A 17,266-nucleotide genomic window follows, 5' to 3' on the forward strand; every position below is an offset into this window, starting at 1 on the left:
CAGAGACCTTTGAAAAGGCCCTGACTGGCAGAGTGGAGCAATCGTCAGCCATGTCCGAAAAGGCCTTGACCGCCCGAGTCGAGCCGGCGACCTCCGACAAGTTCTCGACCCCTCGAGTGGAGCCAGTGTCGGTGACCTCCGAAGAGGCATCGACTCCTAGAGTTGAGCCGGCGTCGGCGACCTCCGACAAGGCCTTAACTCCTCGTCACCATAGGTTAGTTGTTGACTGGTTTCACAAATCCTCCTCTGACTCCCTCTGCCTGGTGGTGGTACAGTGACTCAGGGCAAGTGGACTGCTCCTCAGAAGTTCAAAACTCTCACTTTGTGGGGAGATTTGAGTAGGCTGTACAGCAGGAGGAGCTGTCACAGCCTCCAGGGCACAGACTGCACAGTAGTGGCACCCTGAGTGTTCAGCCTGATAAGCAATATCATTTATACCAAAACCATAAGCCCAACTCAGGCTTCGGCCCTGAACTCTGCAGAGTAATCATGTGTCTTTTTCGGTAATGACTAGGCCTGGATGCAGCCATGAAGCACTGCAGAGCACACACGTCATATTTATTTGCTCAGCTATTATTGCATAATGGTCTACAGTCCTTGCAATGATGTGACGAAATTACTTAAATGTGTTAGTCTAATCCACATTGTGTGAGTTTTGGCAGGGCTGAATTCTCTGGTGTACTTCATTTACAGGGGGGGTACCGATCATCGGTCATGGGGAATTGTCAGAGGGACAGAATAGGTCCCTGTCCTCAACATTATGTACAGCCTTCCTTTCCACACTATCTAGGCTTCTTCCACAGGAGTACCAATGCCAATACCAATCTTTGTTTTTTACTCAGCCTGGATAAGACAAAGCAATAAAATGTATCAAAAAATGTATACAATGATAACAAAAATAATACATTTTACTCTATTCAATGAATGTTCTTATTTTGTTCAGAGAGTAACCTCACATCTTTACCTATTAACTGGTGAGAGCATAAAATTACGAAAAGGTGAGCTAAAGGAAGCACAACTTCTAGAATCTTACTGGTTTATTCACTGCAGTTGCACAAAGAAAAGTGTTGTCAAAAGTGATAGTTCATGCTAATTATATAATACATGTAAATTATCCTTTTCAACCACCAGGAACGCTAAAACACTTTAAAATGTACTATCAAATATAAAATAATAAATGGTATTAGTGATGTGGACCTGAAATGTCCAGTGACATTTATAACCAACCAGGCTTTGGCATAGTGGTAAATCCTGTCATCAGAACCCCTTGATGTTGGTATACCATGCTATTAAAAAGTTATCCATCAGATATCTTCTATTACCATGCTCAGATTAAAAAGTTAGGAAATGAGTGATATCCACAAAGCGATAGATGTATCAATCTATTCATAAAGTTATGAACGCAATCCTTAATAAAGTGTAAAATTATGTTTGCATAAGGAAATATTTCTTACCTGACCCAATATAGCTAGGATTAAAGAGCTTTTTCCACTTCCTACACTTCCGCAAATTCCAATCAATTTTCCCTAGGTATATAAAAAAGCGTACAGTGAGTCAATTGAATAAACGTACAATCATTCTTAACTGTTGCTGCTTATTAAATAAAAAACATTACACCAGTGACAGAATTAGGCACACCTGTTGGCATATAGTATCTGCACAATTTCAATGTTCAAAGTTCAATGCAGATTTGTTAATTTTCTTGTTAAATGGCTAACAACCTAACTTCATACAAATTGCAATCACACTGTTTGCATAACAACACCAGTGTGCTCTGATGCATTACAGTCCCTTGATATTAGTCATACGTAGTAGTGTTTGCAATGTGTTATCAAGAGTAACAAGTTAGTTTGAAGGTACTTGAAATGCTGATTGGTGTTTCTCAGGTTTAAGTGCCACTCCAGTAAACAGATATATGCCACAGGCTCATCAGATGAATAGCTCCAAGAGGAGCCCAACAATCAAGGGAGAAGGGTGCACACTGCTTGATATAACAGCATCAGTTCTCCCTGATACATTATGGTAGATGCAGTTCAGAATTACAGTAATTTTAAATCAGTCACACATAGTAGAGTGTTCATTATGTCACATTACTATAATGCAAAAGGGAGAAAATAAGAGTGTTCCCTCGCCCTTTTGACTACGTTCTGTTTGGAATGACTTACTGAGGAGCCCCTGTGGATGCATCTGTACACTTGAACTATGTATAAAAATGTTATTTCTATAGTGCAAATCTAGCCAAATGGCAGTGGAGCACTGTACATAGTCAAAGGCAAGCTCAAAGTCAGCCAGTGATAGGTGAGGAAGCTGAATTGTGTTAGGTTAATACATTAGGATGTATTGTTCTGTGAAGAGGGGAGTCTTCAACTCTTTTCTAAAAGGGAACAGTGTTGGGGTGGTTCCGATGGATACGGGGTGGATCCAGTTCCTGGGTGCATAGATGGAAAAGGCCTCTTATTTTGTTAACATTTTTTACACTTCTTAGTCTGCAGTCAGTTGGAGTCCTGGCTGCAGGTATTGATAAGCAGGAGAGGTGGTGAGCTTGGCTGCAGGGTAAATGGGGGTGCTGGTTGTCATTGCTTTGTAAATTATACAGCTTTCTTTGAAGATGGTGTGGGTTGGCAAGAGTAATAATGGCGTTCCATTAGGAAGGGGCTGATGTGATTGTATTTCTACAAGCCCTAGATGAGATGTGTTGCACCGTGTAGGATACCCCTAAGGGGTGCCAACTTGCAGTCTGGGAGGCTGTGGAGTAGGGTATTACCATCACCATCCAGATGCAAGAGCACAAGGGCTTGAAAATGAGTTCTGAAACTTCTTTCTGGAAGAATGGTTTGACTTTCTTTAAAAAAGGGAGTTGATATGAGGCCGTCCTGGATTTTTGGCAATGTGTTCCTTGAGAGAGTGGTTGGTGCCCATGGTGAATCCAATTGATTTGGCATTCACTAATGTAAGAAAGGGTTATTAGTTTAGGTGGGAGACAAAGGCAATCAGGCATAAATAAGAGGAAATGTGTGTATTTATGCAGCATTCAAACAGTAATAAAGTGAAAAAATAACACAAGAACAAACCAATTTAGCACATTAAATTGCATTTTAGTAAAATGACACAAAAATTTAAAAATCCAATACGAACAACCGAAGACACTTGCAGTTATCTGTACGTGCTGGACAGCGGGAAAGTTGAAGCCAACCACGACAGAGCATGGGTTGGATACAGTTACTAGGTTAGTCCCATTGAAGGGCTACCTTCAAAAGTCCTACACGAAGGGTGCCTTTCACATTGGCGGGTGCTGCAGGGAGGAGAATGTTTGCGCAAGGAGCAGGTTGAGCGTGGCAGATGGTAGTTGCTGTATCGCAAAATACTGGTCATCGCAGGAGCTTTCCGTTGATTGATCCTCGTGGACGGTTGCTCTAGGCTGCAAAAGAAGGTTCCGCTGAAGCTTTGCGTTGGTGGTCATTGTAGGTGGTTGATTCCCAGAGCGTAGAGGTCACTTTACTGATGTGAGGAGCCTAAAGCTTCTGTATCTTCCCCTTTTCTTCAAGAGGACTACACATTAATTCCAGCCAAGGGTCTAGAACCTGGGGGACACCCCTAAGGGATCAGGACTCCAGAAAAAGGCCAGCAGCAGGACTCAAACAGGTCCAGTTGGTGCTGGTCAGATGGAAAGCTTGTTGTGTCTGTATAGCTTACAAGAGGTTAGCCAACTCCCCCATGGAGTCACTCTAGGCAACATGGGTTCAAGTCAAGCAGGTCAAATTTTCCTCCTTCAGTCAACAGGGCAGTGGCTCTTCCTCAGACATCAGGGCAGTCCCTCTTCCTCAGACATCAGGGCAGTCCTTCTTCTGATTCTTCCACAGGTCCAGGAGTGTTTGATAAGAGGTTCCGAAGGTACCATTATTTTAACCTTGTGCTAGTCTTTGTGTGGGGGGAATCCCCTGGCCCACCCCTAAAACTGGTTCAGGCCAGTTATTTTCCTTCCCCTTGTCCTGGTTCCAAATTATCTAGTGTTACAAAGGCACAGGTAAGGCTGTTGTCTGTTTCCTTTGTATGTGCTGCAGGCAAGTACTTTGAAGTGTAATCAGGCAGGGTTCAACAACTTCTCACCCATCCTGTCAGAAAGACCAGCTCCCGCTTTGTCTCAATGTCTGGAAGAAATATACAACCCACAACAGGAGAGTCATTCACAATCATGTGACCCAGGACACTGGCAGAAAGACCGAGTTATAATCAGTGCAGGGTACAGCTCCTCCCCAGCCATCGTATCAGGTAGACCCTCTCCCCTCACACCTAGGTTTATATTTGTTTCACTTTCTGGAAACAATACACAACCCACAAATGCAGAGTCATTCACAATCTTGTGACCCAGGAGACTGGCATAACGAAAAACATGGTTCGGTGAGGAAAATCCCAACTTGCTAAAATATATTTTTAAAAACTTTACCTTAATATCTGACTTTACCATTAAAAAGGATTTTAATTTACAATTCATTTAAATGCAAACATAATTTCTCTATCTGCTCTCAATTTGAAGTTAGCACTTAATAAATGTAACAAGGCAATCCAGTGTTAGTCTATGGGAGGAATAGCCTTACAACAGTGTAAATTTACTTTAGGAGTTTTTCACTGCCAGGACATGTAAAACTTAAACCAACATGTCCCCACTTTAAATACCATGCACCCTGCCCTATAAGCCTTTAGGACCTACCTTAAGGGTGACTTATAAGTATTACAAAAAGGAAGGTTGTGGCTTGACAAAATGTTTATTTTGCCAGATTGAAATGTCAGTTTAAATCTGCGCCACGGACTGAAGTGCCAGGCCTGATATAGGTGTTACAGTGCTACTTCAGTGAATGGCACAATGAGTGCTGCTGCTCACTAATATAATTTAATTTAAACACCCTGAGTAAAGGTACAAGCAGTTACTAGGGACTTACAAGTATATTAAATGTGCCAATTAAACATTGAAGATCTATTTTACCATGTTTTAAATAAATCACAAGCACTATAGCACTGGTTAGCAGGGGTAAAGTACGCAGAGTAGTAATGGCAAAAAAAACTGAGTTCAGCAAAGTTACAAAACATCTGGGGTATATGCCACACTAAATATTTCCGGTTTAAAAATCCTGCAAACCATCTTCAAGTGTCCTGTGGTCAACAACAAGAGATTCAATGTTTCAGGAGGACATTTACAACCCAGTTTTCTGTGGCTAGGTCTCTCTTGTTTCCTATTGATACTCAGGACATCCTCAATAAGCAAAAAGTTTATAAGAAATTTGGATAAAAATACTAGAAGAACTGCTGAAATCCTGTGGGATAGGAGAGCCTTAAATCTTCCAAATATCTTTTTTTTCCTCATTCTGCCAATACTCTTGTCAGGGTGTACTCTGATCCATCTGGGTCTTACCCATGGAGCTTGTCCGATACGATAACCCATGAGACAGACAGATGTAGTAACCCACAAGTAAATAGCTGTGTCCACTTCCATCTCCTTACTACTCTGGAACCGCCCAAAGGAGGGACTGTAGCTGACAGCAAGATTTGCTTAATCATAGGACTCACATTGTCTTTTCTCTCCACTTTACCAACGGAGCCTAAATTTTCTTTTCACTTGTAGTGTCACCAGCCATATCCGACTCACTACTATATATGATATTTCTAAGGCACTCAGAAAAACAAGGAGAACTTTCTGATTTCCAAAGTCTACAGATCTCACGTCTTGCCAAAAGGATAACATATAACACAAACTCTATGTTACTCAGTGAGAGCTGAACTTCCGCTTCGGAGTTTAATCCAAACAAAATAAGGCGAGAACTTACTCAGATCCGTGTCCCGATTGTATCCCGTATAAAATCACAAACAGAGTTCCAATATGATGAGATTCTTGGACAAAGCATAAATAAATGGATATCGTCCGCCGCTATCAGTTTACATCTTGGGCAAGTATATATGTTGTTAGTAAATTTAGACAGCTTAGCAGGTGACCAATACACTCTATAGATGGTAAATAGCTGGTTGCGTTTAAATGATGCTGGTTTGACAGCTGATCGTAAGATACGATATGACTCACACCACAATTACTTCACACTGCTCTCCCCATACTCTGGACTCCATAATTTTATGATATCACTTTCAAATTTTGTATCTGCTTCCAAGAAAGCCCAATGCCAAAATGTAATTTCTTTTTTCCACTGGTCAGTTCTAAACACCTGGCTAAATTTGGTCCCCTCTTCCTCCACCCAGTCTTGTGTCGCCCACCAAGAACGCAATTGGTAGTATTTGAACCTCGTTAGCCCACCATTGGACAGGTTGTTCATAACCTCCCAACTTATTATATCAACACCCTCCTTGAGATCCGCCCAATAAATATTACCCCCTGCTTTCAGGTGCAGGCTAATTTGATCACTAAGGCACTCTGGGGTGCCTGGAGAATCCCATATGGGAGCTTAATGCGAAATGTATGGAACTCTCAGTGTTTTCCTCACATACATCCAGGTATTCAGTGCTGCCTTCAGGAACTTCAGTCTGACTTTCTTAAAAAACTTGGGGTCTCCAAATTAAAAAAAAAAAGTGCCATTGACCTTGCGGGATATCGTCCAGCATGGCCTCGAAAAGTGAGCCGATAGATGACTTATCGATCTTATTTGCCAGCATACGCATATTTTTAAAGTGAAATGCATAACAATATGCAAGCAAATCTGGGAGTGCCAAACCTCCCAACTCAAGCTTTCTCCTCAATTTCTCCCAGGATATCCTGGGTCCTTTTGATGACCAAATAAAACTCCCTATTTTCCCCTGAAGTTTGGCTATGTGTTATTTCTTAAATGGTAGCGGAATGGAGTTGAATAGGTAAGTGACTTTCGGAAGAATAATCCTTTTTATTAAATTGATCCTACCGCAGATGTTTAGGGGGAGATTCGCCTAATTTACCATTAATCCTATCACTTCCTGACTGCTTTTCTTCCAGTTAGTTTTCACGATGTCCTCTAACTTCTGTGTGATTAAAACTCCTAGGTATCTTATTTGTGTTTTAACCCCCTGACTCTGTGGGTCCTGATTCCACTCCATTATCTCAGTTTTATCAACATTTACTTTATACCCAGAGATCTGGCCAAATATTTCTGCCTTTCTCATCAAATTAGGGATTGCTTCCAGCGAGTTGCTTGTGAATACCATCATATCATCGGCACATAATGCCAATTTAACTTTGAAATCCTTAGATCTAAAAGGGAGGATAATGGTGTCGGTTCTTATCAGGTTCGCCAATGGCTCTATGTATATGTTAAAAAGAAGCGGGGAAAGAGGACAGCCCTGTCTTGTTCCCCTAAACATTTCAAACCAATCAGACAGTTCCCCATTCAACACCCTGGCCCTCGGGCCATACTACAAGTCTTGCACCGCCGTAACCACATTCTGAGAAAATCCGAAGCTCCGTGAGGACTCCCATAAATACTTCTAATGTACCTGGTCAAAATGTTTGTGAAGAACCGGGTTATTTAAGACCCAGCGGCGCCAGGAGAAATGCCCTAGTCTCCGGGTCCACCTGTCTTAGAGTACAGAGACACGGGTACTTCTTGGTGACATCAAAGATAAATTTTATTAGCTGCAGCCTGTAACAGAGATCCTAGAAGTACAACACGGTGTATGTTCTCAGGAGACTGCTCGCCTACAAAAACCAGTCATCCCTTTTTATACCAAATATTATGCTTCAGGCAAATATTCCTAATTTACAGTTGACCACTCACATGTTTTCACAAAAAGGAAAGGCAGGATCATGATGACAAGCCCATTTTTCAGTTTGTCCAGCCCATAATCAATTATTGGTCAAACCCAACATTTTTCATCAGACAGGTCGATCGAACCCACCATGAAAACGGGCACATCCCCATCGTAAACGGATCATAAAGAAAGGAGCAGAGACAGGTGTGAGCAAGATAAGACAGAGTTATGCGCAATAAAAGGTTTGATGGTGTTTTGTGTCTTTTTCCGTAATCTTGATCAGCTACCAGGAAAGGGACTGGTTCAACAAGTTTGGCTTCAGGCAAGAGGGTCGCTCGCTCAGGTCATTCAGAAGACAGCTAAAGTGTACGTGTGCTTGGAGACTCGTTCGGCCACTGGCACCGGCCTATGTGAGGGCAACCACAAAATGGCTGCCGTACGCAAGATGGAACCCGAGGGTTCAGAACGGACTCCCTGATTTCATGGTGATCTCGTCACTCGAATAGGACGAAAATACTCATACATCTTGCACTCGCCATATTCGGTCTGCTGATACCAAAATCGTCATGATACGACGACTTTTATAACAAGGTTCAGAATTTCAGTACCTCAGACCCTCCTTTTGCCCTTACATAGGCAATAACCTAAACCCATGTCAGTCTGAGTCCAGGTCTATACTCATCAGATCATCAAGATGTTGCTGTAGCATCATCCTATTACTTAGCACGTCTCTTGATAGGGGTTTCCTTACACACCATGAAGCACAGCGACCACATATAGCAGGAGTACACTGTACACAAAGACAGAGCAGGAAAAGGATGGCTAAGATCACCCCAACTACCATCAGAGTCTTCCATCCCCACGTGGATAACAGTTCCCAGAACCATCCCATCAACGACCAATCTCCTTTATCCACGTATATAGATTCGGAGATTTTATTCAGTTTGGAAATGGCCTGGTACACTTTCGGAGCATTGTCTGGAATGAAAACACAGCAACTTGATTGGATCACTTTACATACCCCACCTCGATCTGCAAGTATGACATCTAACGCAACTCTGTTCTGGAGAGTCATAAGACGATCCGACTGGAGCTCAGCAGTCAAGTTACTAAGGGCACCGGCAGTTTCAACTACGGTGGACTCAACCACTCTCGTCAGTTGTCGTATGTTCCTGCTGTTCACCATAGGTCCCCAAAACGGCAGAAAACCCTTCAAGAAATCTCCCAATTCTTGTCCTGCAGTATCTTCCTTACTGAAGACACCTCTGACTACTCTTGTCTTGTGGTAATCTGCCGCGGCTGTGTAGGTGGGAGGCAACAGGAACGAGACAAAACATGTGCCCGAGAAATCAGGGGGCAGCCATGTGTATGCTCTATCATAACAGATGAAATAGGTACCCTTAGCTGCTAGGAACGATGGGGAAGTCTGGGACGAAAAAACATACGTCTCAGTGCAGATACTACTCCCTAACTGAGCTCTCGGATTCTTGCCATTACCTTGCAGACAAAGATGACCCTGATGGGGTACAATCCAAATCGGAGAGGATCTTTTTGCTTGCTGGTTCTTACTCAGACTAGCTCCATATCCGGTCACGTTCCATCCAATATACGCTAGTGTCTCATCTCTCAGGATAGTCTCACAGGAACTAGCTCCTTTAATCATATCGACTATTCCCTTAACTAGAGCACTATTCTTTGGATTATCCTTCACAGAACGTAGGGGGTGGACTTCGCGAGCGTAGATGAACATCGTTCGGTACGCCCATACAGAACCATTGTAGCTAAATGGCAGGACTAGATAAGGAATACCTTTATCAGTAGTATGAGGCATAAGACCACACACCCAACAGTTAGTCGTGTTCACTACTAATTGGTGTTGGTGCAGAAGCTGAACGAAGGAGTTATTAACGAATTCCAATCTTCTAACGGTCTCATGTTCAGGCAGAGGATGAAAAGAATGCGAAGAAACAGTAGAAGAAGGTATGGGTTGTGTAGTGGATGAAAACGTAATTTGAAAAGAGAATATAACATATCCCATTAAAAACATCATTAAGCTAAGCAACATGAAAACGCACAAAATTAAAAAACATTTTCTACTCATTATTTCACATATTTTGGCTCTAAAGTTTGTTTCTTCAACAGGTCTCTCCATCTCGAAAAACTCCATCCTCTAACCTTGCTGCTCGCGGAGGTAGGGTGTTCCGTGCTAAGGAATGCGTCTGTCAGTCCAGGGAACGCCCTAGGACCAACCAGAACCGTCGACCTTGTGTCTTCGGCTTGCACTCCAAAGAATTGGCGCCGCGACCCTACAGCTGAACCCGGATGGCGGTTCGAAAAACAAAAATCGGTCAAAACAGTTTCTCAGATGGGAGAGCTGATCTTTCAAAAACAGTAAAGAAAAGGATTTTTATTTTATTAGTCCCATGACTCTTGGTCGCAAATTATAACGTTTTTTTCCGGGCGTTGTGTGATCGCAGAATAAGAGTTCAGGTTCGGTAGTGTCCAGCCGCACTGATGGTGGCACGGCCTCTTGCAAAAGATCATCACTTTCACGCTCAGAACTTGTCCCAATTAATCGTGCATCGCTAAAAGGCAGAAAACGAGGCACAGTTTCGGTCTCAGAATCAGGAATGTCCTCCTGGACCCACTGGTCGTACGGTAGAGGCAGAGGAACCCTCTTACAATGTACGCCGTGGATCCAGTTTTTCTTCCCTTGCACTCGTACTGCAGTTCTCGTAGATAAAAGCACCAAGTATGGACCGGTCCAGCGGGGCTGATCGTTCTTTGTCCGTTGAAAGTTCTTGATCAGCACCCACGATCCGGGATCGATTGCATGCCCTGGATCTTCAGAAGCCTGAGGCAGTGTATCATGAACCTGTTGTGTAAGACACGCAATTTAGCCGTCATATCATGCAGATAGTCAAGCAATACAGGGTGTTCAATCTCGCTAAATTTCGTCGGCCTCGGTACTCCCCATATGTTTGCCGGGCGACCAAAAATTATTTCATAAGGACTAAGTCCCACTCGTGAATGCACAGTCATCCTAGTCGACAAGAGTGCTAATGGCAAAGCATCAGGCCATTTAAGACCAGAGCTTGCTTGTATCTTGGCCAACTTCAATTTGAGGGTGCCATTATAGCACTCCACTAGACCAGCTGATTGGGGGTGATTTGCAGAGTGGAATTTTTGGCGGGTTCCTAACCCTTCACACACTCTCTTCATCACTTGACCCACAAATTCACTCCCATTATCACTCCAGACCATTCTCTGCAAACCATACCGAGGGAAAAACTCCTTGACAAGTGCTTTAGCTGTGGACAAGGCAGTATTATCTTTTAGGGGGTAAGCTTCTACCCATCTTGAGAAGGCACAAACAACCACGAGTACGTATTTTAGGTTGTTGCATCTCTCCATGTGGATGAAATCTAGCTGCAAAACCTCGAACGGATACGTCGAAGGCGCAAAATGACCAGCTGGAGTTGGAGTTCCCTTGCCAGGATTGTATTTCAGGCAAACCATACAATTCTTGACCACATTCTCTGCACACTTAGGAATTCCAGTATTTTGCCATACTGGAGCCAACAACTTACAGATCCCTTTCACACTGATATGAGCCATTCCATGATCCATTGTAACCACTGCAAGCACGTACGCATCGGGTAACAACCATCGCTGATGCTCCGACAACTCAACCCAACAACCATTCGCGTCTAATTTACCCGTGCTCTCTCTCCACACACTCAACTCTTTCTCTGTAGCTTCAGCTTGGATAGACTTCACACTCTCTATTGTATCTTCACACATTCCAACATCACCAATCCATCTTGCAGGGCCCGCAACATACATTCGACTCATCACATCCCTCGCTGTTTCTTTCGCAACTTCATCAGCAAACGCATTACCGCGACCAATGTCGTCAGTAACCTTCTTATGTGCACTGCATTTCACAATCGCAACTTGCAACGGCAAGGTGAGTGACTCAAGAAGCTCATTAACCAACTGACCATGCTGAATTTTGGTTCCATGAGAAGTGAGGAAACCACGTTCCTTCCACAATCGTCCAAAACTATGAGCCACACCAAACGCATACTGGCTGTCAGTATATATGGTCACTTTCTTTCCTTTTGATAATACACACGCTCTCGTAAGTGCAATCAGCTCTGCTGCTTGAGCTGAATTATGTGGGATACGTGCAGCTTCAACAACCGTCTGTAAAGTCAAGACAGCATATGCCGCAGTCGTATCACCATTTGGAAGCTTAAAGCATGAACCATCCACCCATAAGGTACCATCACACTTTTCAAGAGGAGTGTCCCTAAGATCCATTCTCCCTTTCGTTTCCTCCTCTGTCCTGAGAAAGCAATCATGCTGTTCAGAAACATCTGTCTCTGCTACAATCGGCAACAACGTAGCTGGATTCAACGTGTTGCATCTCTTTATGTGCACATGACTCGCTAAAAGTGTCAACTCATAACCGGACAATCGAGCACTAGTTAAGTGATGTGTCTTAGTCTTATTTAACAAGGTATCCACTGCATGTGGAACCATTACAATCAACATATTATTCATCACTAACCCAGCAGACTGTCGAATAGAAACAGCTGCTGCCGCTGTGGCTCTCAAACAACTCGGCAACGCTCTAGCAACCGGATCCAAGGTCGACGAGAAATACGCGCATGGACGCTGCTTGTCCCCATAAGACTGTGTCAACACTGACAACGCGCATCCCTCTCTCTCGTGGACCTAAAGCGTAAAAGGCTTACTGTAGTCGGGAGTACCCAACACAGGAGCCGAACACAGTGCATCGTGCAATTCAGAAAACTTTTTCTGACAGTCATCAGACCACGGGAGGGGATTCGGTGTATCTTTACAAGTTAATGCCACCAGAGGTTTGGCCAGCAAAGAAAAATTCGGTATCCATTGTCTGCAATATGACAAAATACCCAAGAAAGCACGCACTTCTCTTTGTGTAGTAGGCACACTCATTTTCGCAATTGCTTGAATTCGTTCTGGAGTCAGTCTTCTTCCCTCCTTCGATAAGAGATGACCTAAGTAGATCACTTCTTGTCGATAATACTGCAACTTTGAAAGAGACACTTTGTGATGGAAATCCGACATATAACGCAACAACAGCAAGGTAGCTTCCTTACAAATCTCCTCAGTACCGGCAGCGACTAATAAATCATCAACGTACTGGAGAAGAGCAGCACCATTAGGTAGAGCAATAGTATCAAGCTGTGTTTTTAAAGCCTGACTATAGATAGAAGGACTCTCGCAATAGCCTTGAGGAGCTCTCTTAAACCGGAAGCTTTGGCCTCCTAAAGAGAAGCCAAAGATATCCCTACTCTCCTCGGCAAACGGGATGCTGAAGAAAGCATTCTTCAAATCAATCACCGAAAACCACGTGGCTGAAGCTGGAATCATGGTCAGTAAGGCAGTAATATCTGGAACAACAGGAAATTGCGGAACTACAATCTTATTCACCTCGCGAAGATCGATCACGAACCTATATACAGGTGGTTGTGAAGAATCAGTTCTTTTTAGAACAGGCAAAACCGGACTATTGCACACATTACCCCTTGTTTCTTCAATTACATCTTTCTCAATCAGGTCATGAATGATCGCTAGCAACGCTCTTTCAACTTCACTAGAGATCTTGTATTGGGGAATACGTGGCATTTTAACATTTGCTTTCAACGTCACAACATATGGCGGTATCTCCAAGAGACCCACATCATTAGGACCAGTAGCCCAAAGAATATCAGGAAGTGAAGACAATTCTGTCGGAAATGTATCCTTTGACAAATACATCGGGGAGACCACTGTCTTACCTAATGTAAGTTATACTCCCGAAGGAGAGCAATACAATGTCGCGTACAATCTTTTCAACAGATCCAATCCCAACAAGTTCTCACCACAACCTGTCGTCAGAATAAGGGGTGCTTTGAATTCACAAGGTCCAACAGAAAGAGATATAGGACTAGAAATCGGGTTCCTAACCGGGGCACCAGAAAAACCTACTGAAACATTCGTCTCGCCAGACAAAGGTGCGCCAGGGTGTTTAGAGTGCATAATAGAACTCTTTGTAGCACCAGTATCCAACAGAAAAGGCTCTGACACACCTGATGTAATCACCTCAACATAAGGTCCACTCTGATCTACTGAAACTGAAACTACTCCTTCTCTTTGTCTATGGCTGTCCTAGCAATCATTACCATCCATATTTTCACCTTCGACATAGTAGTCATCAGCATAGTACTGAGGCGTCCTACCAGACGCATTATTCTGCAGATCGAAACAATTCATTGAATTTTGTGGAGGAAAGGAACGTGCGTTCTGGGGGAACCCTCCACGTCCTCTACCTCTAGGAGCTTGTGGAACATTCCGACCTCTTACGCTAGTAACACCATTCATACGCTGGGACAAAACAGGGCAACTACTCTTAAAATGACCCTCTTCTTTGCCATATGCACATTGATTAGGGCCTACAGGAAAACGTTGTTGAAGAGGCTCGAACCTTTGCGAGTTTCGCTGAAACTGCGGAGCTGCTGATAGTCACGCTGGTTACTACGGGGCGGATACGCTTGCTGTAAAAGAACCTTCGTCTTTAGCTCTTTGGTCTTTTTGTCTGCCCTATCCTTCTCATCCTTATCCCTATTTTCATAGTATTGTGCAGTAGCCAATATCTGTGCCGATGAGGAAACAGCCCACGAACTCTCGGAATCCTTCAACTTGGTACATAACTCGGGAAACAAATTATGCACGAACTTATTAACAAACAACCGTTGACCACCTTCAGTACTCATGTCTTGACCACTGTGGTCAATAAATGTTTCTTCAAACCTAGTGAAGAAATCGGACACAGTTTCATCTTTCTTTTACTTACATGCAGACAATTTGTCCCAGTTTACTCGCATAGCAGGCATTAAAGTCTTCATGTAAGTAATGATCCTACCAGGAAGTTCTGCAACTACAGGCTCCGGTTTAGCACCACCAACTTGTCGCGCATCCGCAGCACTAATATTGACCCAGGTATCACCTAACTCCTGTGCATGGTCCGTGTGCCGAATCAAACCCCATAAAGGTTGTGGGACCACATTTCCAAACAACATGTCTATATCAGCTAGATTCATGACACATGAGTCTGCAGTCTGTGATAATTCTTTATAGTACCCTGCAGGATTTTTACGAGGATCAGGCAAAGTCTGTTTAAGAGCCAGAACTTCAGCTCGCTTCCACGGAACATGTACCCAAACACGCTGAAAGTGTGCTGGTACAGCAGCAATATTATGAGCGGCATCAGCCTGAACTGCTTCCTTCCATACAGGAGGAACTTCTCTCATTGGGCTCTCTTCTCTCTAGAATCAGGCAGTCGGCTACGCAACTGTTTACGCTCTGAATTGGGGGTCGTGCTCAATGACCCAAAGAAAGGAGAAAAGAGACTAGTAACAGTATCCGTCATTCTCTGTCGGACAGAAGGAAAAGTTGACAGAACAGGAGATAGAGCGGACAGAGTAAGAGCTAATGTAGGAGCAGTAGCAGAAGAGGCAGTAAGAACAGGCGGAAGAGTCGTAGGAATTAAAGACGGAACAGGTAGCAAAGTCGGCGGCCCTTGAGGAGGCTGCACCAGAGGAGTAGGAGCCAACTGAAGAGGAGCTGGCGGCTGTGCAATAGCAAGAGGAAAAGCACCCAGAGGTTGCTGCGCAACTAAAGGTTGCGGGGGTGCTGTAGCACTCTGCGCATAAGGGGGTGGCGAGCTCAACAAATGTGACATTAAAGGGTCTTTCTCAAGTTCCTTCGCTGCATCTTGCTGAAGAAGCGGCAAAACTGGATAGCATTTATCAATCGCCATTTTACGTTGCCTGTGCAACTGCTCACTCGCTTGTTCTTCTTCGTTATCTTTATACTGCATTGCAGCTTGCATTATCGAGATACCCCTTTCTCTTTTATTTTTCTTTGCTAATTTAATTTCTTTCTGTTTGGCTTCCTTTCGCCATAGGCGGAAAGAGTCAAACATCGCCGGCCGGGCTTTCTTCTTAAAAAGTTTAACCTCTAGATTGTCTAACATTTCCGTGTCAAAACTACCATATTGGGGCCGTTGTAGGACACCGTCCTTTTTCGTGTAATGAATCCATACTTCGTTATATGTGATGGGGCCCACGCCATGTTTCACATAGAGCTCATAGGTTTGAGTTCCAATCGGAGGAACCGGACACGAGTCCTCCAATCAGGAATCCCTATTTCGACCACAACAAAATATTCTTCCAAGTCTGCTAAGACCAGGCATCTTCGCTCACTAGTCTAACTTCAAACTTCAAGGGAATATCGAATACGATAGTCTCGTAAATACACAAGTCCCTCGGCTTTGGTACTTGCAAGTCCCCAATCAAAGATCCCAAGGGGATACCCAAAAACTAAGGACTGGGGGACGCTCCACTCATACTTAACTGAGGTACCGATGTCATCACCAGGAGACCCGTCTATCGTCTCGCTTTACAAATCATCGAAGGCTCCAAGACAGGGCGACAGTCAGGGCAGCAGTCCTTCGTAGCCGTCGGAAAGCGGGGAACCTCGCAGCAAAGACTTTCGGACCACGACGACATACAGGGGTCGATGAAGTGGCTGGCCTTCCTCCAGAATTTTCACGCGAAGCTCCTCACGAACCTCAGGCTTGGACAGGTACCGCTGAAGTCGCCCCACGTTGGGCGCCAAATGAAGAACCGGGTTATTTAAGACCCAGCGGCGCCAGGGGAAACGCCCTAGTCTCCGGGTCCACCTGTCTTAGAGTACAGAGACATGGGGTACTTCTTCGTGACGTCAAAGATCAATTTTATTAGCTGCAGCCTGTAACAGAGATCCTAGAAGCACAACACGGTGTATGTTCTCAGGAAACTGCTCGCCTACAAAAACCAGTCGTCCCTTTTTATACCAAATATTATGCTTCAGGCAAATATTCCTAATTTACAGTTGACCACTCACATGTTTTCACAAAAATGAAAGGCAGGATCATGATGACAAGCCCATTTTTCAGTTTGTCCAGCCCATAATCCATTATTGGTCAAACCCAACATTCTTCATCAGACAGGTCGATCGAACCCACCATAAAAACGGGCACATCCCCATCGTAAACGGAACATAAAGAAAGGAGCAGAGACAGGTGTGAGCAAGATAAGACATAGTTATGCGCAATAAAAGGTTTGATGGTGTTTTGTGTCTCGATCCGTAATCTTGATCAGCTACCGGGAAAGGGACTGGTTCAACAAGTTTGGCTTCAGGCAAGAGGGTCGCTCGCTCAGGTCATTCAGAAGACAGCTAAAGTGTACGTGTGCTTGGAGACTCGTTCGGCCACTGTCACCGGCCTATGTGAGGGCAACTACAAAATGGCTGCCGTACGCAAGATGGAACCCGAGGGTTCAGAACGGACTCCCTGATTTCATGGTGATCTCGTCACTCGAATAGGACGAAAATACTCATACATCTTGCACTCGCCATATTCGGTCTGCTAATACTAAAATCGGCATGATACGACGACTTTTATAACAAGGTT

General features: G+C 44.0%; 1 protein-coding gene across 3 annotated transcripts in view; it reads right to left on the bottom strand.

Moving 5' to 3' along the window:
- The window catches only part of LOC144773252 (ATP-binding cassette sub-family C member 5-like), a 2,136,031-nt gene that overhangs the window by 1,129,002 nt on the left and 989,763 nt on the right, over positions 1–17,266 (bottom strand). For all 3 annotated transcript variants that reach the window (XM_078658154.1, XM_078658153.1, XM_078658155.1), the window contains exon 11: positions 1,455–1,526. In XM_078658154.1, the coding sequence (XP_078514280.1) occupies positions 1,455–1,526 (72 nt within the window). The remainder of the gene's footprint in view (positions 1–1,454; positions 1,527–17,266) is intronic.

The sequence above is a fragment of the Lissotriton helveticus genome, chromosome 8 (genome assembly GCF_964261635.1).
Source record: "Lissotriton helveticus chromosome 8, aLisHel1.1, whole genome shotgun sequence".
Classification (NCBI taxonomy): Eukaryota; Metazoa; Chordata; class Amphibia; order Caudata; family Salamandridae; genus Lissotriton; species Lissotriton helveticus.